Raw genomic sequence first — 27,054 nt, 5'->3', positions numbered from 1 at the left:
AAGAAAAATCCTAAGGTTAATGCGATAGATATGATAGATAACCTAAATATATAAGAAAAACAGTTCTTCAGTCGTCTTCTGGCCTGGTCCCAGGTTCGAGAGACATTGAATAAGGGTCGTATGATGACAATGGGCATTTCATTTTCTCCATTATCAGGATGGAGTGAGTCTGGCTTTATCAGGTTAGGCATCATGTGGTACTTTTGGCTTTCTGTTCCTGCTGGATGTTTGAGTACCTTGCTGTGGCTCTTTCAGACGTTGTGTGTTAATCAGTGATTGCGTGTGTGTATGTACACTGGATCCGGGCGCTGGCTCGCCTGAGATGTCATCTACCCGTGTGTGTTTATTTGCTCTAGTTCCGGGCGTTGGCCCGCCGGAGATGTCGTCTGCTTGATCCGACGCCTGAGATGGTCCGATTGGGCTGGTCTTAACCCTGCTGGCATGAATCCACTGAGGTTGTCCGTCTGTGAGGATGCTGGTTCTTCGTCACTGCCAGTACAGTCTGGGGCTGGAACACGCGCGGCCTCCCAGAGTGTCCTTGGTTTTAGCAATTTCTCCAACACGCATCTCCTTGTCTCCACTGGTGGAACTGTGGAGGGGAAAGGCTGAGAGAGACAAACTTTCTGATAGTTATTATTCAGTTTTTCTACCAGGTTGTGAACATCAGTGGACAATGCAATATACATCACCTTCTACTAGCGGTGCCCCTCTGGAAGCTGACCATGGTGTTGGAAATGGTCTTATTTCAAATTGAGATAATTTGGTTACTGCAGATGGAGTCATTCTAATCTCACAGAGGATTTGAGGAAGTAATTTGACCCAGGTCATTAAAGTTTTAGCACACTTTTGAATTACTTCTAATGTGAATGAAGATCCTCTATCACTGTTAATCTGGTGAGGTATTCCGAATCTGGGTATTATTTCATTGCTCAACTTTTGATAGACTACTTCTACAGTTTCTTTTGAGGTTGGATAAGCTTCTACTCATTTACTAAATTGATCCACTATTACCAGTAAGTACTTGATGCTTCCTTGCGCTGGCATATGTGTAAAATCAATTTGTAATGTATGAAATGGAAAATCTGGTTGTGGTAAATGCTGATGTTTTGCTTTTGAGCTACCTACATTAGTTCGCGCACATGTTAGACAGGTTGCTAATATGCTTTTTACTGCATGTGATGTTTTCTCAATTACAAATCTTGATTTTATTGCCCCTATTACCCCTCTTTGTCCGACATGACTCACACAGTGAAAATGTCGGGCAAGGACTGGCAGCAGGGAATATGGGAGGGCAATCAAACCCCTAAGATTTTGTATAAGCCATCTCTGTCATCTAAGGTACAGTCATTATTCTCCCAATAGGTGTAATCACATGCAGAGGCTTGCTCTTGTATGAATTTTAAATCAACATTTGTGTCTAAATAGTCTGCGAGTTTAACAAGTGGCAGCTGTAGGGGCACAGATAATACTTCCTGCGGAGGTGGGAGCTGTGATGCAGCTGCAGCTTTGGCTGTCACGTCTGCTAAGGCATTACCTGTTGCTTCGTCTGTGTCAGCTGTACTGTATCCTTTCGTTTTTACAACTGCAACGGCCGATGGTAGCTGTATAGCCTGAAAAAGTCTTTGAACAAAATCAGAATTTAGCAATTTATTTTCCATCAGCAGATCTAAATCCTCTCTGTCTCCACAATGTGCCAAAGTCATGCACAACGCCAAATGCATAGCGGCTGTCTGCGTAAATTGTCACATGCTTATCCAAATGTAGCTCACAGGCGCGTATTAAAGCCATGAGCTCTGCTTTTTGTGCTGAGTGAAATGGTAATGAGTGAGCCTCTAGTATGATGTCAGGCACTGTTACCACTGAATAGCCACAAAGAAATGAGTTGTCACTCGGCCTTGAACAGGACCCGTCCACATAAACCGTGGCTGAGTCTGGGATAGGTGTTTGCTCTAAATCTGGACGTGGTGCTGTGGATTCCTGTATACGTGTCATGCAGTCATGATCATCAAGCCTGTCTGAGCCATCCTGTCGGTCAGAAGAACACAGCATAGGATCAATAAATGTGCTGGCGAATCAGGTGTGCTGCTCGCTTTTATAGTGAGATTTGCATATGTTGTGTAGTTATGTTTGCTACAATGGTCGTGACCTGGTGATTGGTGTGTAGAATAGTGTCATGTGAGAGTGTAAGCTTCTCGCAGTCCCTTATCATGATAGAGCAAGCTGCTACTGCCCTCAGGCAGGCCGGCATTCCTGAACAATTCAGGCAGCACCTTTGAGTGGCGGAGGTCAGCACTCCCTTTAATGCATTGAAAGAGGCAGTCATTTCTGTGGACCACAGTATTCGAGGAGGCTTGTCTTTTTTACAACAGTCACGCAGAATGTGGTCATGAAAAGAACAGTCTGGTATCCACTGTCTGCAATAGTTCACCATGCCTAAGAAGGACAACATTTCCTTCTGTGTAGTGGGACGAGGGACGGAGGTCACAGCTTTGACCCTGTCTGCAGTCATGGAACGTTTTCCGTGAGACAGTGTGAATCCCAAATATTGAACAGAAGTCTGACAGTACTGCATTTTCTTTGCTGATGCTTTGTGGCCAGTCTTTTGGAGGTGCTGGAGAAGCATGTGTGTAGCAGTTTGACATAGTTTTTCACTCGGAGCACAGAGGAGGAGGTCATCCACGTGTGGATCAGGGTGCAGCCCTGGAGGAGTGAAGCACCATTGAGAAAGCAGCAGAGCTGTCTATCATGCCTTGGGGCAAACGAGTCCAAGTGTACTGCTTATTTCTATGTGTGAATGCAAATAACGGCTGTGTGTCTTCATGCACAGGTACTGAGAAAAAGGAGCGGAGCATAAATCCACCACGGTAAAATGTGTATGCAATGCATGTCAATATGCTGTGAACATCTGAAACGAGAGGTGGCAGAGGAATGTTGACTGCATTAATTTGCCTTAAGTCTTGTATGAAACGCCATACGCCAGGTTTGTTAGGCTTTGGCACAGGATTGACAGGAGTGTGGGCTTTATTACTCCTGTAGTCAATAAATCTCCTATCATGACATCTAGGGCTGCGGCTTTTTCGGCAGAAATGGGATGTTGCTTGACATATACTGGCTTGTTGTGTTTTAATAGGTGTACGTGATAAAGTGTACAGTCAATAAATCCTATATCATTCTCACTTTTAGACCACAATGTCATATTCTGGTATTCAGCTGGCAACGTAAGTGCAGAAATAGTACAGTCGATAGGGTAGGTTAGATCTATGTGACGACATGGTGTAGTTATGTCATAAACTATGTCTGAGTTATGTGACAAAATCACTGTTTGACCTTAGAGAAACAAAAGTGTGGCTCCCAGTCATGGGATTACCTGGTAGTGGCGTCTGTACACGTTTTTTTTTTTGGCACAGTGTGTGACATAGAGTACCGGACAAAAAGGATGTTGAGTTCATTCTCTGCTGAGGGTCCAGCTGACACAGAGGATGTTCCTTCTCCATCATGTCGGTACATAGGGCAGAGAAAACATAAGCTGTTATCAGTGTCAGCAAACATTTCACCCTTTATGTTAAATGACATACACAAATTCATTTTTGCTCTGGGTGTCTGCGGCTGCTGGAAAACTGAGCTAAATTTGCACCTGTGGGGCCATTATTGCATGCTTCCCTTTGTTGCCAGTTACCTTGTCTGGAAGAGCTCCGCTGACGCCTAGTGGCAGGAACTTGTACTGCGTTCTGTGGTCGAGGCGCGTGTGCCCTGTTGGTGGCTGCAAAGCGACATTCTCTGGACCAGTGTCCTACCATTCCACAGCAAAAACACACATCTCTACTTTTATCTTTCCGTCCTCTGAAACTTCCTTGCTGTGCTGGAGCGGGTAATCCTGCATACATTAGTTTCTCACTTTCCTCTGAGCCTTCTACATCAAAATTCAACATTATCTTAACACTTTTAGCTTTCGTGGTAGTATCTGCACTGGCCTTCAGTTTTACTGACCTGTTTTCTGGCGATAATCGTTCGGGATAGGGCTCCGGAAATAAATTAGAATGCATTGAACTTACAGTCCGTAAGTTGTAAACAAAGTCAGTCACATAAGCACTTCCGCATGTTCTGGATACGTGATCATGGACGTCTTCACCGATTCGCGGACGTGGGTTACACGTAACCGGAAATGGGAGTTGTACTGAACCGTTATTTGAGACTTTATTTTGTATTTTATTAATTTTTGGTTTTACAGGTACTTTAGATTTTTTATCGGACCTGTCTGTGGTCTTTGAATTATTCTGACCCATGTTCAGTGATTTCCAGAGGGGTTTACACGCTAGGAGGATTTAGGTTAGTATTTTCGCTGCGGCACAGCTGAGGTCACTTTAAATTTATTGCTAGCAATTTTTGTTTGGGTGAGCAACTCTCACTTAACGAGCAACTTCTCGCTTAACAACAGGCAACTCCCTGTGTCTTTCTGCTTTTAATTTACTGCTTTTAACCCTTGAGACCCGTGGTTTTTTTTTTTTTTTTTTTTTTTTTCAAAAGAAAAATTAAACAATTAATTATTATTATTATTTTTTTTACGTATAAATGTGTTGTGTCTTTCCACTTGATTATAACTGATTTATTTATAACATTTTATATAAAAGAAAAACGAGAAGCACATTAATTCATAGTAATTTAACATAAAATTGTTTGATAGTGTTAATTTGGAAAGCCACAACTCTAGGGTCCACCAACACCACACAAGGGTTAATTTACTTTATTCGGGGACTGAGGAAGTCGTCAGTGTATCTCTCTGGATCACTAAGTGAAACTTCGTCAGCATATCCCGTTTTTTTATGGATCGATCACTGAGAGAGGTATAATACGGTCTTTATATAAATATGAAAGACGCATATTTACCTTCTGTCAGTCCATCCCACTTCTGACGCCAAATTGAAGGAAAAAATGTCCATCCCGGTTTTCCCTCCAAGGCACGAGCGATAAGCAGAGTTCTGTCCTTTCCTTCTAAGATTCCTAATTATTTAAAGTAACACTCAGGTATGCCATTCAGCTGGGTTAGTTACGACGTCGGGAGCAGCTTGGGAGAACAAGGAAACACAGACTGCTTCAGGTTGTCTTCCCAAATCGACTCAAAGGTTTATTAAGTATACAACAGCTTATATAGAGGAAAAAAAGGTTCGTGTGTCAGCTTTCCCAGTTCAAACCGGTACAGACCAAATAAGGAAACGTCTTCCTGCCTTGTGAGCAAAGAAGTATCCTGTGTGTAGTTTATCAGTTCAGCTACAATTTATGATCATCCCAGCAAAATACACTCCTAGACATAGAATACAGAGTTCTTTCATCAGTGAATTCTGAAACAAACCACCTAGCCTTTAACGAGCCTTTTCCAGGAGATAAAGAAAAAGGGAGGATGGGAGTAAGGAAGTGGTCTCATCTCTGTGGTGTTTTCGACCTTGGGGTACCAGCCTGTGAGTCTTACACATCAATTCTTGGGTCAGAGAGAAAGAGAAAAACAACTAGTAGATGGGCCTTATTGAGTAACAGTTTTCCTGTATAAAACAATATCCTGTAAATGCTAACCGTGGTATCAAAATATCACAACATCACCCACACTCTGCTATTCATCTCTGTTTTTATGTTGCGGCTTTTGAGCCGGGTCGTAACACTGAAGATTACAAAGATCAACATTAAGACCAGTCTGTGCATTCAAAGCAGTGACAGAAAAGAGTGTGGGGCATTAACCCCCACTCACTTCACAGTTCACGTTCACAGCGAGCTTCGTCGAAATTTACAATGAGACCCTGAGGGACCTTGTGTTCACCGGCAAGTCCAGCAAGAGACCTGAGCATGAGATCCGCAAGACAGCCAGCAACGAATTGACAATCACTAATCTCACCTATGAGCGGGTCTCCAATGAGGATCAGGTACAGCAGACAGACATCTGTAGCTCAGAACAAATTAATTTCAAATCTGCTGACAAATTGTTACCAAACTTTGAAAATACATCAAACTTTATCGATGCTCTATGTTTTAAAACGTTCCCTCGTCCTCTCAGGTTCTCCGTCTGATTGCTTTGGCCAATCAGAATCGCTCCACTGCCCAGACAGCCCAGAATGACCGCTCGTCTCGCTCCCACTCAGTCTTCCAGCTGGATATTGAGGGAGTTAATGCCGGCAGGGATGTCAAGTGCAAATGTATCACACTGGAAGTACCAGCATCAGGAATGTGGCTTCTTCTTTTTGGATCTATAATATTTAGTCTGGTTAGTTATTGTTACTGTAACCAGTGCAAAATCTGCTATGATGACTCAACGTTAATGTTTGAGTCCCTGAGCGCTAAAAGAAGTGTTTTGTAAAGTATTAAAACTACCTTTAATGGAAGGAAAAACGGATCACTGCTTCCTATAAGAGTTGGTTTTCTCTGTGTGTGTAGCCACTCTGTGCCTGGTGGACTTGGCTGGCAGTGAGCGAATGGTGAAGAGCCAGTCTCAGGGTGACCGTTTCAAAGAGATGACCGCCATCAACAGCTCACTGTCCAACCTGGGCGTCGTTATCGCCGCTCTGGCCAAAAAGGTCTGCAGCTGACTGGTTTTTTAAGGAAGCAAAAGAAGATCAGATCAGATGAGCATGATGTGTCTATTGGAAACAAGTTCAAAGAATTGTCTAATAATGAGTTGCTGTGCATCCACACTGCCTGACATATTTTACCTTTACAAATAAAGCAGGTACAACAGATTCATATACCAAAACAAATGTCAGGAACTTCACCAGATCACAGGGCATTGATCCTTTCTCTCTCTCGCTTTTTTTTTTTTACTCATCTCTGGAATTTTTCTTTTGTGTTGATCTTTACTCATACCAAGGCTGCTGGCTTGGGGCTGGCTATGAGCTCTGGATAGCTTTAACTTTAACAACATCTTCTTCTTCCTTACCTTCTTTAAAATATTCAATGTTCAGCTGGGTGAGGGTGATTTAAGGGTCTGTGGAGTTTGATGTTGGAAACACAGTGAGGCGGTTTGCCTCTAACAACAGGTTAGTGTGTGTCTGTGAGTGTGTGTGCCTATATGTCTGTGGCACTGTGCACATATATGAAACTAGCTGGCTTGTAATCAGACATACTGGAAGCTGATCAGCCAGTCACTACTCCATGTCGAGAAGTTGAATATCGTCTGATTCCGATCCCTGGCCAGTTGATCGGTCCATTTGTACTTTGTACTAAGGATCTGACAGATTAAACAACATTTAATGTCGACTTTGAAGGATATTTGAATACTCTTTACGGGGTAATGTGTACAGAAGTTCATGGTTGCGCTGTATGCATTTAAAAATGTCTTACTTTGTTCATAATCTAGCAGCTATACACAGGTCAGAGGTGGAAGTAGGTGGCACTTAAATTTCATTTAAATGAATGGTCTTTGATTAAACTGTTACTTTTCACATCATCTCTTTTAATCCAAATTACATAAATCTAAAAAAGAAATTTTCAGTGAAAATAATTTCTTTTGTGCATAGCTCAGAAATATGGCCTCACCATTGCCTCCTCATTTAGTTTGCATGGACCTGTGCAAATTAGTCCCCACCTCACCCTTTCAACCATGTGTCCTGCATGACTGAGCAGCTTGGTGCGAGATGCACTAGTAGCACAGCTCATAGCAATGACAAAAATGTAACACCAGCCTCCAATTTATCACTTGTAGCTTACCAGTGCCTGCACTGGTTTCTGGGTTTGATGAGAACATTAATAATACCAACAGCTCTGCTGATTCCTTAGTAGTCTATTAGTTTGCACTTTAGCATGGACACCCAGTCCCCTTTGCAGCATTGCTTATAATCACTAATCACTTCCTGTGAAGCTCTTCTAATTTTAATTTGCAATCTGACTTGCTTCATCTGCACTATGAGTTAGAACAAAGAAAACACACCTGTGCAGTGTCAGTCACTACTCGTTGTGTGAAACCTTTTGGGATCGAATACCATCTGTGTCATATTATATTCATCCTTCCCCATGTACGTCATTGGGTTTAGACAGAGCTGTATCGGCATGAGACGGCGTTAAGGTGACAGTTGCCACAGTGTGACGTTGTGCTGTATCTGTAGTAATAGCCCTAAAAGACGTCAGGGGATTTACTCAAGCTGACAGGAAGATGGCATAGTCTATTGATGCATTAATTCAACTGCCGTTTCTACTCACAAAGCCTCCAGTGCCTATAAAAATGCTGGGATTCCATTCTGAGTGAGGAATGAATAGCGCAAATTGTAACTCTATGATGCTGTATTTATCCACTGTTGAACCCCCCCCCCCCCCCCCCCCCCTTTTTTTTTTTCCCTGACTGCACTCCTAGACTAGAGGACAGGGTGCCAGATTTTAAACTTTTCCCTTGCCCTTATATTTGTCTGATATTCTTGAACTAATAAGAATATCGGACTTGCTGATGAAAATTATAGTTATGCAGGAGAAAGTAATGCATGCCGAAGCAAGATCCAACACAACAATTTGGATTTCCAATACTCCAGAGTTGACATAAATGATTACCATGATTCAGTCATTCTGCCCCCCAAAGCAATATCATTGCTAACGTGCTGAATAATTTATGTAAGCTGCGATATAGTATCTTCCAGCTTGCAGCTTTGACACCACCCAGGATAAGATGTGCACTGGTGCCAAATGTGTTGCTGTCAGTTGCACGCAATTACGTTACTTTAGTTAACTCAAAATGAGTTTTGTGAGAGAATGCCATCTCTGCAAGTGTGGTTGTTAACTTCAGTAAGCAGGTTTCAGGAAAGTTAGCGAAACGAGCTGGTATGAAGTAAAGTCATGCTGCATAAAACCCAGTTCTTAATGGAAATCGGTGCCTCCGTCTCTCTCAGCTCTTTGCTGTGGTCACAGACAGATTGCTGGGAGGGTGCATTAGCTGCTCAAACCCACAGACCCACACAGACATGCAGAAAGTAACACTAGTTGTGCATCAAAATCTGTCAGTAATGAAGACGTTATGAGCAACTATCAAACACCTGAACTTTGAAACGGACAGAACACAGTTTTGCAGAAATGCAGCATGTGCTATAACTATGGTCAGCTTGTTTTCCTTTCTTGATCCCTAATTCTACGACCCCTTTATTGTACACCCATTACAAACTATGAAATGCCATGTGCATGTAATTTTCGAGTCTAATTAGCTGTGTTTAGCTATCCTTTGAAGCTGTGACTGACTGGCTGCTTCACTGCTAACAGCAGATTCTTGAGCTGTATCTGCAGCAGAGGGCTTTTAAATCTGCAGCAGAGTGATGTTAAATTAAATTGTTACATCGGTGACTATGGCATGCTAGTCTGCTATGTACTTGAGTGGGCGGGTGGAGTGTTTTTGGGAAGGGGGTGTAAAGTACCACTGGTCTACAACATCCCACCCACACTCCTTAATAAAATTGTGCAGGAAGGAAAAGAAAGAACAAAGTCACAGTGCGTCCACAAGTCAGACTGATGCCTGTGATTAATGTTCTCTGTTCTTTGAAGTTTCACTTTGACTCTGATTTCAGAAGCACATTAATTTGGCTTTGTTTTGCATTAAAAGCTCCTTGATGGAATTAGTGAGACTTTGCAATGTCTTAACATTTACAAAACAGCTCCCTCAGAAGGTCCTTCACGAGGGGCCTGGACTTGACTGCATGTAGTTGTTTATAAAATAAAAATTCAAATTTTCACTAAGCTTGAATAAATAATTACATATTCTTCTTAGCAAGGTCCTGTAGTTTAGCCAGTCAGATCACGATGACTTTTAATGCCGTGGTCCGAGCAGGGTTTATCGTGACTGCTGCCATGAGAGGACTTCATGTTTGCCCAGGAAACCAGCGCAGGAATCACAGGGTCCAAGATGTGTTTGTTGTATTAATATTAGTGGTGATGCAACGTGCTGCGCCATTATGAAATCCAGATTAGTAGTGTGTGATGCAAACATGGCCAGCTGGCTGGCCGGCTCCAGTCCACTAACAGTGCTGATGTTCCTGTATCCAGCTGCCTGTCATCATGGAGAGTTAGTCCTTTCCTTTGCTTTTAAGATTGTGGTAGGTCGCTGTGTTGGCTCGAGGGGAGATTAAAGGAGTTCTTCTTCTAGAAGAGACACCTGTCTAAACTGAAGGGGTAAAAAAAAATGTCCATGTTTGGTTTTATATTGTTATTCCTGCTCTTTTGCATTTTCCCCTCCGACTAGTTGTTGCAGTTGCAGTTGCTGTTTGCACTGGATGATTCCAAATCATTCAAACGCTGATTCTTAACAATAACAATACATTACGTTCTATAAATCTGTGCAATATTACTTTCCGAGTTTCACGAGTATAGGAAGACGATCGCTGTAAATATAAAATGAGCTTCTGAGAACTGTTGATAGGGCAATCAGCAAAACCACCAAGCCACTCAAAGCTGAAAGTTCCATTACAGCTCGGTGTCTCACTAGAGATTAAGACGGATAAATGTTCATCGCACATAAAGACCATTACTCAGATATATCTTGTGCCTCTTCCCCTCATTTCACCTCCCTCACTTGCTGAAAATCCCTTCTCTCTCTCTCTCTCTCTCTCTTTTTTTTTTTTTTTTTTTTTTTTTTTTTTTTAATGTAAATCTGCTCTCAGCCACCATCACTAGTTCTTCAGAGAATGATGACCGCAGCGGCTCCAGCCTGGAGTGGAGTAAAGATGGCAGCCTAAGAGGCAGCGGTCGCCATGGCCTGGCACAGAGCGTGCGGGCGGACACCTGCTCTCCTGTGGCCGAAGAAGACTCCAGCAGTGCCACAGCAACACCTGCAGACACCCCATCCAGGACAGACCAGCAGCACCCTAACATATCTGCGGGTGCTCCAGGGCCACCACACCCTCCAAGTCACTCACCTGAGGGACCCATTGCGTACCCGCCACAGACATCAGCTTCCCTCATGATGCCGAGGCCAAACTCTGTAGCAGGTAAGACTCCTTGGTTTTTGAGGTCTTGACATCTGGAGCTCAAGAAGTATACAGGAAATGCTCTGTATACTTTTCATCTGTGACTGCATTGTGTTGCCTGTCAAGATCGTAACCGTGAGATACGACCTGTGCCAGAGGCTGACATGTGGCGTGCCAGAGGCTGACATGTGGCATGTCAGTTTAATCCAAGCGAGTGATAGACACCGAAGAGTGAGAGCATCTGTAGTAGGTTTAGAAGAAATAAGAAGTCAATAGTTCAAAGAACGGACTGTGCTTTTCAGAACAGGAGTATCAAGGCAGAAGTTTGGGATTAGACAGCTGCTGTGTGGTGTGGCTCGCCACTGCCTCGCCATGTCAAACCTAAGCACACGCTCCGGTCTGGCTGATCTGTTCTGCATTCCTGCCCTGGAGCCTCCCTGTTGTGGTTCAGCTTACCATATCCACACAGCTGTCACAGTTGTTGATATTTCCCCCTTCACCCCCTTTTCCCTTATGTCTTTTCACCCATACTATTCCCAGGTCTCCTCATACCTTATTGCTTTTGACCTCGGCCTATTTTTGGTGAATCAAACAGCAGTACGTTTAGCATTTTCCTATATATAATTTTGCCTAAATGCAGTTTGTAGCTAAGCTGACAGTATGAGTCATGTACAGCTTTTATCATCCACTCACTCACCCACCTCCCTTCTTTACTCCTTATCCCATTCAGGGTTGGAGGCGTTGCCTGCAGTTTATCCTAGTGGGGTACGCCCTGGACAGGTTTGACTAGAGATGCGCAGGACCCCCCCCAAAAAATTACCTTTCAAATGCAAAATATTATTTTTTATTACAAAAGACATGATCAAACTTTCCCTCAAGCTGCAGTAAGTTGCAAGATCTTCTCACACTTAGTTGAAAATAAAGTGCTCTGCTATTGCAAAGAGGCACAAAGAATTATACCCAGCTTTCCCTGACATACTTCACACTAGCAACATATTAGCATGTAGCTATAAGTTTGATTGCGACTATTTGCCTGCACCGCCGTGTACATGTTCCGCATGGACATAGACTCGGTGCATCTGTATTTTGACACGTAAGTGAATCTTGAACTAATCAGGAGTATATTTTATGGCTCAAATGTTAATGCAAGCTTATGCTAATGATTTTACTCCATAATTAGCAGGGCTGCCCATGCTTGTTGATAGAATGAATGTACACTTGAATAAACGTTGACGGACCAGAGTGGTATGTTAACTGTAAGGCTGTAGAAACAAAAGAGTGAGACTACATTAGAGTCCAACTCAAAGGAGCAAACAGAAAGAGAAGAAAAGACAAACAGTTTAGAGCACAGATGAAATGTTTGTTACATTGAATTTTGAAAGCAGACAATTCTGCCAGTGAGGGAAAATCACAGCAGGGGCAACCTGGGCTGAGCTGTGAAAAGAAGCATAAAAACATGAGTGACTCAGGTCAAACACCTGGCCTAGACAGAGACGACTCAAAGTTTAAAAGACCTCATGAGACTTTTTCCTCTAGAATCTTCCTTGAATATGTTGTTTTGCTTTACCTCTTTAGTCTGTATGTAGCAGCTGCCAATGTTTTGAAGTTCAGATACTTGACTCCTGCCTCCCTTGGGTTTATTCTTGATGAAATATAGTAACAGTTCCCGTGTGTCTACTTCTAGACTGTTTTCTCTCTTTGATAAAATCTAGTCCCAGTTCCTATTCAACATACCAGAGAAATGCAACTGTGTAATGTCCACTCTAGGCCCTTACAATTAGAAGCAGGTAAGCAATTTAACTTGTGAAGGCAGTAATGGAGTAAGATGGGATGAGGACAAGCTATAGAAGAAGTAAGGAGTAGTACATGGTAGGCTCACGGTACTGATATTTCCTTGCATACCATAGCTCATAGCTTGCGCATGTATTTTACACAGTGGCCACTGCTTTGATATTTTCTGCAGCCCACAGTTGGATGTGTTGTTCCCTGATGATTCTATTGTTCCAAGAGTCCGTACCATTTTTACATCTCATCATTATTGTGTGTGACATAAACCTGGACGGTCCAGGCGCACAGTGGCTCATAAAGCTTAACAGACCAGAAAATGTTTGGCTGTTTATGTGTGTTGGTTTGCGTGTGAGCACCGGTGTGCTTGTGTCTGTCTGTCCTCCCAGAGTTTATGGGCTGATGTCATAGTTATGCAGTGTTGCCCTCTGAGACCGGCAGAACACGCACCTTAGATTGGTTCAGGCCATAAATGAAGTTGTCTCATCGCGTCCTTGATGCTCTCTCCCAGGGTTTCGTCACACAGTGTAAAATCTTTCTTGGGGTCACAGCATAGCAGAGACGGCACTTCTGTTCAAGGAAATTGTATTCGGTAAAAACCCCCAAAAAGTAACGAGTCTAAAGAAGCAATGAGAGAAAAGAAGCTACCACGGCGAAACATAATATGTATTCATCATGAGTGCATTCATTCTGTGCCAGAACCTTGGTGACTATTGTTTGTCCTGTGTTTGTGAAACAGCATCTGAGATAATGAGCTGTCTGGTTAATCTATAAATTTCTCTTTATTTTATTGATAGATATTAAATAGGAGCACAGAGATTAAAGGCAGAAGCAAACAAATAATCATGAGTTCATTTAGGGCATAATTGCTTCATGCTACAGTATTGCTATTAGTTTTTAATTTTATCTTATGATTATCTCCACCAAAAAGACAAGGTGCTGGAAACATTCCTCAGAGTGATTGAAATTATGGCATGATATAGTTGCTGCTCATCCATGATGTGAATCTCCTGTTTCACTACATCCCAAAGGTGCTCTATTGGATTGAGATCTGGTGACTGTGGAGGTAGAGTGAGTACTGTAAACTCGTTTTTATAGACAGAAGATGAGTACACTTTGGACACAAGGGATCGACATGGTTAGCAACAATACCCAGGTGGCCTGTGGCATTTAAAACCATGTTCAGTTGGTACTAACAGGCTAAAAAGTGCAGAGAACCACCACCAAGAATGGATCAATGCTTTCATGTTGTTTAAGCTAAATTCTCACCTTAAGCATTCAAGTGTCACAGCAGAAATCAAGACTCACCAGACAGTTGTTTGTAAAATGGCTCGTTGTTGGACAAAGGTCACACTTTCTTAGTGTCAGAGTGTATTTTGGCCATCTGTCTGATGCCGATCAACAGATGCATTGCTGGGCCTCTTGAAGTCTCCGTAATTATGTAGAAGGAATGTCTGCATATTGCTGAGAACTGTCGTTTGCACTGCCTTGATGTTGCATGTAGCGTGGGTGTCCCTAGGTTTTGGTGGGAGCGCCACTTTTTGGTGCCAACATGTCCTGTGACAAATTGCACAAATGTTACAAGAACAACATGAATTCATTTAGATTTGTCTTTAGCAGAGCTTTATATTAGGGATTGTATATTACTGTCCACCTCCTAAAGGAAACTGCTGCTGAGGCAGATTTAAAAGGTTGTTAAAATTGTTACTGATTTTCATCTGGCATCGAAATATTGCATTTAAAGATCTAATACGTGAAATAATCTACGTGTAATCATGTTTACAACAGCTGTTCATTAAATCTAACAAACGTGGCAGGTGCATTGGGTGTAAGATGCACTAAGAGCCTGAAATAAATGGGAACAGCTTTTTCCCGGGCTTCCAGGTGCTTTGTGAACTTCTCTATATCAGTTTCTGTGAAAGTGAAGCCAGTCTGCCCTGTTTCCCCCAAATAGTTCCATCAAACCAAAAAGCAGTGCTGTGGTAAATTAAACTTGATGTCAAATTTCAGCATCAGGATTAGTAATAAGCACTTGTAAATTAACTCTATGCTCTGGTGTTTTCTTTGTTTTATTATTTGCAATCCACTATTTACATCTATCTGTCGCCTCTATTGTAAGATCTTCTGTATAAACTAGAGTTGTTGATGGAATTTCACCTCCTCTCTGAGGTGATATACTCAGTTTATAAGAATCCTAATTTTGAGTAATTGGAGTTGAGCTTTTTTCTTTTTTCCTCTATAAAGGCTTACAGAGTCAAAGGGCCATATTAGTGTTGGCCACTGGAATTCCATGGTTTTGAAATCTTAGCCTGAGCTGCTTGTGGTTGGGTTTCTCAGACAGGGAGATTTGAGTGAGGGTCACCGTGGCGGAGGAATGGTGCTACAATGCTTGTGTGGTGTTTAGCTATTCAGCAGAGCTTTGTGGTTTGAGACAAAGTCAGGTATGGCGCACTCATTGCTCGCTTGTACTCCAAAGTCATACATTCCTCTGGCAAAGCTCGTGCGCCGGGCTCTCTTCACGAATGATAACGGAGCCAAGACTGTGGACTGCTGACAGGCAAATTCGAGGATATGTTGTTTGTCTACTAAAACACTGATGAGGTAACATCTGAATGCTTTTGTGTTTTATTAGAACGACTAAAATCATCTTAACCTTTTCCACATAAATACAACCTATGATTTAAAGATGTTTGCAAAGGTCACACAGTAATTACAAACTCATAAAGTGGCGTAGCCCTTAAATTTAATAATCTCACACTAATTTATCTCATTTGCTCTCATTTGCTGTCTTTCCCGGTAGTTTCTGAGACCATGTGGTCTATTGTATTGTTTTAGGCTGTGTGATCATGTTTAAAGACATGCCAACAGTGTGTGCGATGTCTCCAGGTAGACACGGGAGTCACTTCTGCTTCTGGCTTCATGTATATATTGATCTGTTTAGTGCAGAGTTTAAAATGAAAACAAAAAGAGGAAAGAAAGCCCATTCATTTTCTCGAGCATGAAAAGGTCACAGAGACATCTTCTAACGTGCCCTTTTTTCAGAGAATTGTTTGGTCCAGCTGTCACAGCAGGAGAAAAATAAAATCTGTTACAGATCAATCCGTTTGAAAGCCCCTTTTAAAATTGTGCTCGGCACTCCATTGACAGATTAGGGCTTATCAAATGCCCAATCTTAAAAGGAACAGAGCGTTAGCTAACCACAGAGGCATTTATATATATGAAATAGCTTATGGAGCAGTTACAGTGGTGGTTTGTTTTTTTTAAAGTAAATGTTGTTGATCTTAGCATAAGGCTATGCAATTATTACAATAATAATTATCCCTTAATATTTACCACATCACATTTTGGGTTATTTAGACCAAAATACTCAATTCTGCTCTACAAGGGCCTGATATCCACTTATGAGGACATTATACTGCTACTGTTCTCTCAAAATTTTAAACTAATATCCTCATATGTGGCTCTTATTTTTCAAAAAAAAACAAAAATAAGGTTAAAAAGAAAATCTGGTAATTCTTTGTTTTTACATTCATCGGGCCCCAATGTGACCAAATATCAAAGAGAAATTAAAAATGCATGCCGTGGAAGAGTTCGGGTCTTAGGAGTAATAGGCAGACAAATGGACCAAACATCAGTGCGTGCTGATATCAGCCTCTTTGCAAATAAAACAACGTTTATCGATATGAGGGATCAGATTTTCTCATTTGTGTCTGAATGTTCAAACGTGTTGTTTGTAAACGCTTTAAAGTTATCAAATGTACCCATCAGTCAGTGAATCATATTTTTAATTCTTCCTGATTCTCAAAAAGCAATGGCTTCACTCGCGTTTGTTCTCGTTCCTTTTGTCTTCCAGGTGGTGGCTTATCATTATTGCCAGGCAGATAACACGTACACTTGCTTGGTCCCAGAATTTGTGCACAGCATCGCAGCCCTTCTGTGCAGAGCTCATCAACTGAGTGCGTACCGGGAGCTGTTGCTGAAAGAGCCCCACCTCCAGAGCATGCTCAGTCTGCGCTCCTGTGTCCAAGACCCCATGGCTGCTTTCCGGAGAGGAGTCCTGGAACCGTTGGCCAACCTTCGGAAAGGTAAAACACTGTAGTTGTATATTGCACTATTTCATTTTCATCGTGTATGAGACCACTAATCTCATTTCATAGTATTTTAATATTAATTTATTTGTAAATGTCTTTGCAGAGCGAAGGATTCCAGAGGAAGATTACATAATCTTAATAGACGGGCTGAATGAAGCGGAGTTCCACAAACCAGACTATGGAGACACCATTGCATCCTTCATCACAAAAATCATTGCCAAGTTCCCCTCCTGGCTAAAACTGGTTGTCACTGTTCGAATCAACTTGGTGGTAAGAAAGAACTTATAAAGCATGGCTCTGAGTTCACTCAGATGACAAAATATTCAGTGTTATAATCACCTCGAGTCAGAATTACAGATGTCACATTATACTGGTGATGAGTTTTAGTTTTAAAAAGTTTATCACTCTTTCTTCCCTCTCGGTAACTACTCTGCTTATCCGCACACTTTACGGCTGATTAAAGTAACTACTGCTAATGGCATTCACTCTTCTGTTGCTGCAGCTGCTTCTCTCACACACTCAGAGACTCGCTTCCCACAATGAACTCACACAGGTGCAGTTTGGCTGTTACACTGTTGAGTGAAGTACTGGATACAGGCAAGCTGTTAAGGGCTTGATTCTTAACTTAATTACCAGTTTCGTGTCTGCTCTTATCCTCTACTATCTGCTTTCCAAGCGCTCTGAGCTGAAGCTTATCAAAAAGTTTGAACACTCAAGACTTCTGTTGTTATATTTTTTTATACAAATTGAATGAAATTTGCACAGGCTGGTTTAACTAAGCATCTTTAACTAAGTGCTTTTACAGTCTTACCTTTTAATATATTTTAATGTTATTAGTGCTAGTTTTCACTTACTTAATATACTGTATTTTTCGGACCATAAGGCGCACCGGATTATAAGGCGCATTAAGCGAAACAAAACAGTCAGATAAGTCAACTCATTTTTCTTGCTTCCTCCAATCCACATTGATTCATAAATGCTGAATTCTCTTGCAGCTGCTCTATTCCCATGTTGTTGCAGCATATTAATGACTAACCTTTGTATTGTGGATGGATTACCTCAGTTGTTCTCCTGATTGAAGTTTGGTCCGTTTACAGCATCCCGCCATGCGATTGCATTTGTCCCTAACCCTCGGGAACCCTCACATTAACTTTTATGAGTGAAAAAAAGTTAGCCTTCATCCTCTAGCTTCACTGTGTTTATGTTATGCTAACATAGCTGTGTCGCTAGCATATCATTTTATACCAGCTAGCCAAGCTTCAGTAACCCTATAAATGTCACTGCTGTTTAGTTTTCTGTCTTCATTTATGTCGAAAGGGACGGCAGAGCTGTACATTTAAATTTTTTCAGAAATCTCTTAGTCATGTATATCATGTTTAGGTGGAACTAGTGAGCTAACTTCTAACTCCGTTAAATTTAATAAATTTTGTTTTCATGGATGCTTGGATGTTGAACTTAATAGTTACACCTGATAAAGCATCAACGCTGTCGATTTTTGAGAAAATTAAAGGATTTTAAGTGCGGCTTATAGTGCAGAAAAAAAAAGTATGCCGGTTGTAGCCAACAGTCCTCCTGCACTTACAGTTCACACTGGCCCTGTTTCCCAATCCATAAAACACTGTAAAACACATTTATTGATTTGTTGACCAGAACATTTCATATCCTAAATCGGAAAATCTAACACTGTGGCAACCCTAGAAAAGAAATGAATCAAAATTCTCTCATTTTAACAAATGTCTAGCTGGACATGCCGTCACCTCTCTAGGCACTCACTCACTGTCACCAGACCCTGCACATTTTTACATTTTGACAAGTGTTTCCTGAGCTGCTCCCGCTTGTTATTCTACTCTTTACAGAGTCAGGCATATCCAGCAACATTCAGGAAAGAATTGAGACACATGACCTGCAGGGCAGGAGAGAGATGAGTCAGTCACCTTGAGCTGACACTAGGTTGACCAGTTCCAGAAATGCTATGGACTTGGATTAAATTCACGCTGCTGACAACTGAGGCTTTGACACTACTGATGAACTACATGAAAACTTATTTTCCTTGCTGGGGGAAAAAAGAAAGCACTGAGCCTTGGATAATAATGTGGTTTTTGATTGACATCTGGAATTTGAGTTATTATTGCTCAGTCAGAAGCCAGGGTCGAGTGTTGTCCATCAGTGTGGGCTGTACTATATAGTGAATTCAGCCTAGCTATTAAGAATTCAGGCAAGGCCCTGTCAGTGTGGTGAATCAATATATTGTAGCGCTGATATTTTGTATTCACCTCTTATGCTCTTCTATTAATGCATTAGAATTGGTTTTTTGACGTGGAAAGATGTTCCAGGTGACTGCACTTAAAGTAATACATTTCGACTACACTGCAACATCCATCCATCCATCCATCCATAAGCAGAACACTGCAACATATGTGTTGTAATGTCTTCTGACAAAGTGAAACAGTGTTTAATGAGAGGGAGTTACTGTTTGTGTGAATTTGCTAGGGTGACGTTTTTAGCCACCTGGAGGCTGGCAAAGCAAGAACAGCAACAACAACAAGGTTGCAGTCGGTTATCGGAGATGTGTTTTTGTTGTCCGTGTGGTAGATTTCATAGTAACAACTGTGCTGGAAAGGAAACGTGTGGTTTAAGGCATATGTAACAGTAGCTGTTTTTTTTATAACCTCTGTTAGTGAATCCTGTGCACATGCTGGTCTGTGGCAAAGGATAGCACATTGTTAACCATGCCATATGTGTCTTTTACTTTCTTGTAATCATATTTTTCTTGTTATATTTCTGTTTTGTTCACATTCCCACTGTAACCACTTAGCAGTTGTCTGCAGTAATGAATCAAATGGCACTGTTGTTTTAATGGGAGCTATATGACGACTTCACATGTGAAAACCTCGGAGTCGGTTTGACAATGTTTTTGTAAATCAGGCTCCTATGATGTTCAGTAAGTTCCCTTTAAGTGCAATGGAAAGGCTGTTAGTCACTGACTGAAAATGTCTAATTTTCCAAAAATGTAACAGAAGTCAGTTAAATAGTTTTTAAGAGAGTTGGCAGTCTTTTGCAGAAAAACCCTGTATGTCCTCTCTTTTTATTGTTTATTTTTTTTTTGGGGGGGGGGGGGGCTACGAGTCCACATATTTGGGTAAGATGCAGGAAATGGTTGCAAAATCACAAAGAAATTCCAAAATTGAATTCTCTATGTCCGGTGGGACGTGATGAGAAATATTACAAAAGCAGAATTCAAAATGAAAACAATGAACAAACAGGGCTGTGTACAACCACATGCCATGACACATAACGACAGCACAATGCTTAATAACAGAATTAATGATAAACTGAAGATATTCTACGATAACTGGACCATGCACAGCATTCAAAATAAAATAAATAGAGAAATAAATACAGTAAATAAAGAAAATGTATATAAAATGTTGTTTGGACATGATGGTTGTCAGTCCTGCTCCATGCAATAGACTATAATGACCATACACTTGCATTACTCAAAGGTTCTTGAAACTGAAATATGAGCTAATGATGATGGTTCCTACTTCCTTCAAAAGTTTTTAGAGCAAGTTCCTACAAAAGATCAAAAGCACAAACTGTACGCTCCATGCTGTATTCTCATACCGTTTCCCCTAACATTAAAGCTCTGGACACAGCAGTCAGCAGCATTGCCATTCAGTGCAGACAGTGGTTACATTTGGCTTTGTAAGTTATCTGAACCATTTGGCCATCATTAATATGCAAAAGCCATCGGTAAACCTGCGTCTGTGTGTGTATGGCTTTGCTATCTAAGCTTTCGGCTACAAGTTCAGAAACTCTGCAGCTTAGTGTTTGTATAAGCTGCAATTTAGCTTGAAATTGGAAGCACTAAATGATCGACTTTAAAGCATTATCACTTCATACTTGTAATATTATGCGTGTACATTTGTACTTGTCGCTTGTACTCAGGTGTCTCTTGCAAAAAAACCCTCAGTGAATAAATAAAGCTTATCTGCTTTACTGCCCGACTAACTCGGGGCATAGCAAAAATGAATCATGGAAGAATAATCAAGATAGCATTGTTAAGACAAGAAAATATGAAGGCATGAAATGTTTCTTATTTGCAGACAGAATCAGAGTTGTGCATAGAGATGAAATTGTCACGCTATTGTTTTGTGCTTTGAACAGACAAATAGCATCTCACCTCGGAGGAAGGGTTCGATATATTGGCCCTTGCCTGCTAGACTAATATCTGGACAATCTCTGAGGTGTTGTTTGCACCCCCTCCCCCCAATCTTGTGGATTGTGTTCGGTATGTTTTATTGAGCGTGTGCATACATGTGCTTGTGTGTGTTTGTCTGTTTGCGCTGCCTTCTCATGATGAGGGAGAGGAAAAATGTTATCTTGCAGAGGCAATGTTTCTCTAGCCTCAGACAGGCAGAGGATTGGAGGATTAAGGTGCATTGATTTCTCCAACCCCTGGGACACAGATTGAAATGTGAGCCCTAGTTCAGACCTCTGCTTGCCCGCTAGCTACCATCCCATCCATCCCCTGCCTCTTAATACTCAGTTTCCCCACTCCTGTTTTCCTCACAGCCACATTTTGAACAGTAACAAGTGTCTGCTTTGGCCTGATAGCTCAGCATGCTTGCTTCCCCACTGCTCAAAGAAACTCTTCTGATAATACACGTACACAGGCAGATTTTGTTTTTCTTAATGGCAGCTCAGGATGCAAAGAATATTTTTGCTTTTAATTAATTAAATTATTTATTTATTGGCTGTGGTATTGAGTAATACAGCTGTGTCTGTAATGCAAACACTGCACCAAATTACTTTTTTTCATGCATTGACACTTTAATAGTACATTGAAGCTCAGGTGTATGTTTTTATGTCACGCTCTGTCTTTATCTTGTCTTCAATAGGAGATCACCAGCCTCCTGCCCTTCTCCAAAATCTCCCTGGATGACTTTTCTGACAACAAAGAGATCAGCAATGACCTCAACGCATATATCCAGTATCGTATCAACGGCAGCAAGGACATCATGAACAATATTAGCCTGAACGGCAAGGCCGATCCTATCACAGTCGGCAAGCTAAGTAGCCACCTGATCTCCCGCAGCCAAGGGTCCTACCTGTATCTCAAACTCACCCTGGATCTGTTTGAAAGAGGCCACCTCGTGATCAAAAGTGCCAGTTACAAAGTCGTGCCTGTTTCACTGGCAGAACTGTACCAGTTACAGTGTAACATGAAATTCATGACCAATTCAGCCTTTGAGCGCTCACTGCCGATCCTCAACGTATCGCTCGCCTCGCTGCACCCCCTGACTGACGAGCAGCTGTTCAACGCCATCAACGCGGGGTTCGTCCAGGGGGAGCTACAATGGGAGGACTTTCAGCAACGCATGGAGCTGCTCTCGTGCTTTCTCATCAAACGGAGGGACAAGACGCGCATGTTTTGTCACCCTTCCTTCAGAGAGTGGCTGGTGTGGAGAGCTGATGGAGAGAGTACGGACTTCCTTTGTGACCCCAGGTCAGTTTTCTGCTAATGCAATAACTTCGCAGCTCTCAATGTGGTTTGCAGGCTTCTGTAATGCATTTAGAGTTTGCGTATGTTTCAGTAATGCATTTAGAAAAGGTTCTTGAATTGCACAAATAGGCATGTAGGACAGTAAGAAAAGTACAACTAATGCTGCAGAATAATATGATAAACGTGTCTTCATGTGAATGAAGTTTTGCATCTCAGAGTGCTTCTGAATTAGTTGTTTTAGGTCTCTGACAGCTTTAATCATGCCTAAATTTGGTGTCCATCCTGTCGGTTGTCACAAAGTTCTTACCTAAAATGTTTAAAGCAGTGTCCTGCTTATTTCCGGTCCTCAATTTTAATGCAGGAGAGCAGAATTTAACGTGGGATATGTCTGCAGAAGGGGAGAATAGCTGGCTCTGGATGTATTAGAGGCAGTAATTCAGTGTTTTTCTTCACATATCTGCGCAGAAATCGGTCCATAATAAACACTGCAGACTGCACCAAAGCTTCCATTTGTAAATAAACCCCTTTAGTCAGCAGTTTGCATACGCAGCCCTGCAACATCATAGATCAGATTTCAAGCAGGCTGTTTCACTTCTTCGAGTCGTCTTCTCTTGCATAATGACTCCATTGCATAACATTTGTGAGAATGTGAGAATACAGCTGTGGAAGTGAAGCATGTTAGATTAATGCTCGAATCTTGCAACAATGACATTCAGGCTTCACTGAATGTAATTTGAGATTTTGCAGAAACATTAGACTCCCTGAAGTCCTGTTTGTTGGTGTCAGCTTGTTGCATGCCAAAGTCTTTCCTTTGTCTCGGAAAAAATACACACGGCATGCAGAAAAAAAATTGAGTGTGAAGTGATGTGATGATGTGAGCATTTACAGACACATCACAGCACTAAATTCATTAGCACAAGGCCTGTTTGCGATGTACAGCACATTCAAAAGGTCATCTCAGAATGCACCTTTGATACAGTGAAGCTGTTTGTAATAAAGCAGCACCTCTGCAGATAAATCCTGTGCTCTTTTGGAGCTGTCAGGATTCATCCGAGTTCAGATGCCTGACTGCAGACTTCACCCTCATATCAAACACATCAATTCTCCTTCCACTGCCTCTCCCCGGTCTGAATTGTTCACATGTGCTGGTACCGTATTATAATTGTCAAATTTCAAATAACAAGCCGCACCAGCGTTGTTAGTGGATTACTCGCTCCCTCATCTGCTTGTTTGCAACCCACTAATTTGCGCTGCTGTTGGCAGCTTGCATTGGTCATCGGTAAAATGAACTGCTGCGTCTGTGCTCATGAATTTGTGCTTTGTTAGTAGATCACCCGCACAACTTTTGACTCCTGATCAGTGCTTTTTTTTTTTTGTTGTCTTGCAGCCTCACACTGATTTGCCCTGTTTTAATAAATAGTGCTTTTTGTGAGGGAGGGGGGGTACTGACCTATGCATTTTGCAGATATTGCATGTTGCAATGCGAGGCAGGCTTATCTCTTTTAGCAGTACTTGCAGTGCTTACCTAATTGAAATGCTGGAGCCACACGCAAATGAGAGATTTCAGTCATTCACACTTCATAAATTGAATGATGTCACTTTTTTCCTCCCTGTTGCTCACCTCTGCTCACACGGCGATGCCTCCAAACGGACGAGAGCTGAGCTTCGTATTCTGGTCATTCACAGCCTTCCAGCTCCATCATTAAAAAAACAAAGGCTTGTAGTCTGGCGCAGGAGATGCACAGAGAGACAAAAGCCTCCTGCACTGCCTCTCTGTTTGTGCCTGGGCACAACTAGAGAGGATTTTTATCCAGATCAAAGGGATTCGCAATCATGCATGCCTTTTTAATGAAGTTCTGCATTAATTAGTGCCTCAGTGACACTCTTCCCCCCTGTTGTTCAGAGGGTCATTGCCAAACATTTTTAGCTTATTCACACTAGCTCCAGAATACAATAGTTCTCCATGACAGTGCCAGGCTCCTCGTCATCAGCAGAATGAATCAGTACTTTCATGTCGTTTGAAGCAGAGGAACAATCATTCCTACTGTTGACGACTGAGTATCCTATCTGTTCCCTTGTTTTCTAACCCAGGACCGGTCACGCTCTCATGGCTTTCATGTTATCGCGCCAAGAGGGGAAACTGAATCGGCAGCAGACAATGGAGCTGGGACACCACATACTCAAAGCACACATCTTCAAGGTATAGATGTGGAACCTACGTGGTCTATGCATTCATCTTTATTTGAAATCCATCCCTTGCAGGAATTTCTTGGTGTTCACTTTCTCTTGATTTATGCACTGTGACAATGGTTCACCAGAGGATAAGCCGTGGGATGTGGAAAGCAACATTGACAGCTTATGCCCCTCAGATTCGCTGGTTTTTACATATGTGTGTTTGTGTATTTACTCATGCATTTATGCATCGGCGTGCGTGCAGGGTCTGAGCAAGAAGACAGGCGTGTCATCCAGTGTCCTTCAGGCTCTGTGGATAAACTGCAGCACTGACGGCCTTTCTGCAGCCCTGGCCTCCCTGAGGAACCTCTACACACCTAATGTCAAGGTAAGCCTTTGCTTCAGGTTTGCTCCTGCGCGTCTGTTGAATGCAGAACAATCGGCTTATTAGCTAACGATGAAAAAAACACATTATTGATAACCTGAAATGCCTAAATGCAACAGGTTGCTTTTGTTGAAATGCAAAGTATAAGCTTCTTGAGGGGATATAGGAAACCTTTAAACACTATATATTAAACACACAGTATATGTATCCAATTTTCAGCATTTTCATAACCCTTTTGTTACATTGGAGTAATATAATCATATACACTGGTTAGGTCATTTTAAAGCAAATGCATCTCAGAAATAACTGCAACTTTCTTTAGATTTTAGTTACACTTTTAATCCCCGAATGTTGCTCCACGCAGAGAATGTTTTATTAATAACCGCTGTCCTTTTATATTGTTAATGTGTCCAATTATAATTTGACAGGTAAATGTTAATAAGCTTCGCGCACGAGCCAACTTCCTGTGTACTGCTTTTCAGTCGTGTTTCGAAGGGCGATAATCATTTGGCCTTTCCTGGAAAGGCTGTTCTGCCAGCATGATGCATTCTGGCTCGAAGAAAAATTATCCTCCGTACTTCTTTGCCGTTAGTGTTATTGTTTCAGAGGGCGTTCCATCACCTGGTGTCTGTTTGTGAGTTATTGTATAAATGTGTAGTATTAGTCAAACAGACATTTACAAAATGACCTTATTCTCTCCTCTGGGGGAGGGGTGGGGGGGTTAATTATGCTACAGAGGATCCAGAAAATAACACACACTTTCATCTCCTGTCGTCAAACACTCATTTCACTCTTTGGTTTTGTTTGACTAGGCCTTTATTATTGATTTACTCGTAATGAAAGCGAATACCACACTTGATAATTGCATTCGCTAGAATGTGGCCGTTTCATTTGCCGTCTGAAAAATCTGAAGATGAGAATAAGAAGTTTGATCTCTGTATGAGCCATAAAATGAGTAATGGAAACAATTCTGCTGCTCAAACATGGGTGGTAGTTCACATTTTTAAGTGTATAATTTAGCCAATAAAGAGTAAAATAGTTAAACAGTCATCTCTTCTTAAGAGAATAACATTTATTTTTAATTCAGATTTCTTTCACCTTTAAGTACATGTGATAAAAAATTCACTTCTTTGCAAAGACCTTGAAATAAATATTCAAACGTGAATGCTTTCTGCATTTTTTATTTATTTTTTTGCTTGTATGATCAGGTAAGCCGTCTCCTGATGCTGGGAGGGGCAAACGTGAATTACCGCACAGAAGTCCTGAACAACGCACCAGTGCTTTGCGTCCAGTGTCACCTCGGTCACCAGGAAATTGTCTCACTGCTGCTCGAGTTCGGCGCCAGCGTGGATGTTGTTTCAGAAAACGGCATGAGCCCCCTCTGCTTCTCAGCTGCTGCAGGACACTTGGGACAAGTCATGCTGCTCTGTAAAAAGGAGGCTAAGGTGAGGACTTTTCATATTGTGACTACTTGACAACTCTACTGATGTAGTTTTCTTGTGATCATAGACATTTGGTTTCATTTGGCCATCTTTCTGGATTTCTGGCTTTTTCATATGCAGGGTTTGTATGGGTGCTTGAAATCATTAAAAAAGGCTTGAATTTAAATATTGTCTTTTCAAGGTTTGAATAGTGCTTGAATTTTAGATGTGGTGCTTAAACGTGGTTGAAACCATATTTCATTCACCACAAATAACTGAATGAGTCACAAAGTGTGAAAGCAAAATTTCTCCATCTGGTCTGCCTTGCACCTCTGCGTGCCAGTCTGTTTCAATGTGTGACCCCGCCCTCCCCCTGGGGATGAGTGCACTAACTTGACGTTGCTGTTTTAATGAGTGTTTGATGGAAAACGACACTGGTGGAATTTGCACTCTGAGTCACATGACAGGTGAGTCCTAGTAAATAATTTTCGAGTATGTGTACATAACACATGCTAATTTTAAAACTATTATTATTATTTTGCTAGCTATCAAACGTGCTGGAGAAATGCACTGAGTGTGATAGTACAGTAGTTGGTTATGGCATGGTGATTTATGGTATATGCTGTAAACATAGCTAACATTACTTAGCAGTAGCAGTAATGTGAGTTACTTCACTCAAGTAAAAGCTTTAAACGTTAGTCTGATACTTAACTAGCCAACTTGAGGCTTAAGGGAATAATGGTAATAAGAGGGACTGATCCATATGGGCACAGAGAATAGC

At 41.6% G+C, this 27,054-nt stretch overlaps 3 protein-coding genes across 3 annotated transcripts in view; all 3 read left to right on the top strand.

The window, feature by feature from the left end:
- LOC308393937 (protein NLRC3-like) overlaps positions 1–27,054 on the top strand; it is a 133,423-nt gene that overhangs the window by 56,788 nt on the left and 49,581 nt on the right. The gene's annotated exons all lie outside the window — the stretch shown is intronic.
- On the top strand, positions 4,163–6,569 carry LOC308407488 (carboxy-terminal kinesin 2-like; the record flags this gene model as incomplete). The annotated part of the gene is made up of 4 exons (XM_080899138.1): positions 4,163–4,171; positions 5,745–5,909; positions 6,041–6,179; positions 6,418–6,569. 4 exons carry the CDS (start codon positions 4,163–4,165, stop codon positions 6,567–6,569), a joined length of 465 nt encoding a protein of 154 aa, XP_080755264.1.
- The window catches only part of LOC308407479 (protein TANC1-like), a gene marked incomplete at its 5' end in the record, with an annotated part of 37,796 nt that continues 20,747 nt past the window's right edge, over positions 10,006–27,054 (top strand). Inside the window, 9 exons of the mRNA XM_080899128.1 lie at positions 10,006–10,012; positions 10,608–10,934; positions 11,644–11,678; positions 16,552–16,783; positions 16,893–17,059; positions 21,691–22,298; positions 24,387–24,495; positions 24,733–24,855; positions 26,061–26,297. Coding sequence (XP_080755254.1) covers positions 10,006–10,012; positions 10,608–10,934; positions 11,644–11,678; positions 16,552–16,783; positions 16,893–17,059; positions 21,691–22,298; positions 24,387–24,495; positions 24,733–24,855; positions 26,061–26,297 — 1,845 coding nt within the window. The remainder of the gene's footprint in view (positions 10,013–10,607; positions 10,935–11,643; positions 11,679–16,551; positions 16,784–16,892; positions 17,060–21,690; positions 22,299–24,386; positions 24,496–24,732; positions 24,856–26,060; positions 26,298–27,054) is intronic.

The sequence above is a fragment of the Rhamphochromis sp. 'chilingali' genome (assembly GCF_963969265.1).
Source record: "Rhamphochromis sp. 'chilingali' genome assembly, chromosome: 1".
NCBI classification, from domain to species: Eukaryota; Metazoa; Chordata; class Actinopteri; order Cichliformes; family Cichlidae; genus Rhamphochromis; species Rhamphochromis sp. 'chilingali'.
Note: the sequence above shows the minus strand (reverse complement) of the source record. Positions and strands in the feature narration are given on the sequence as shown.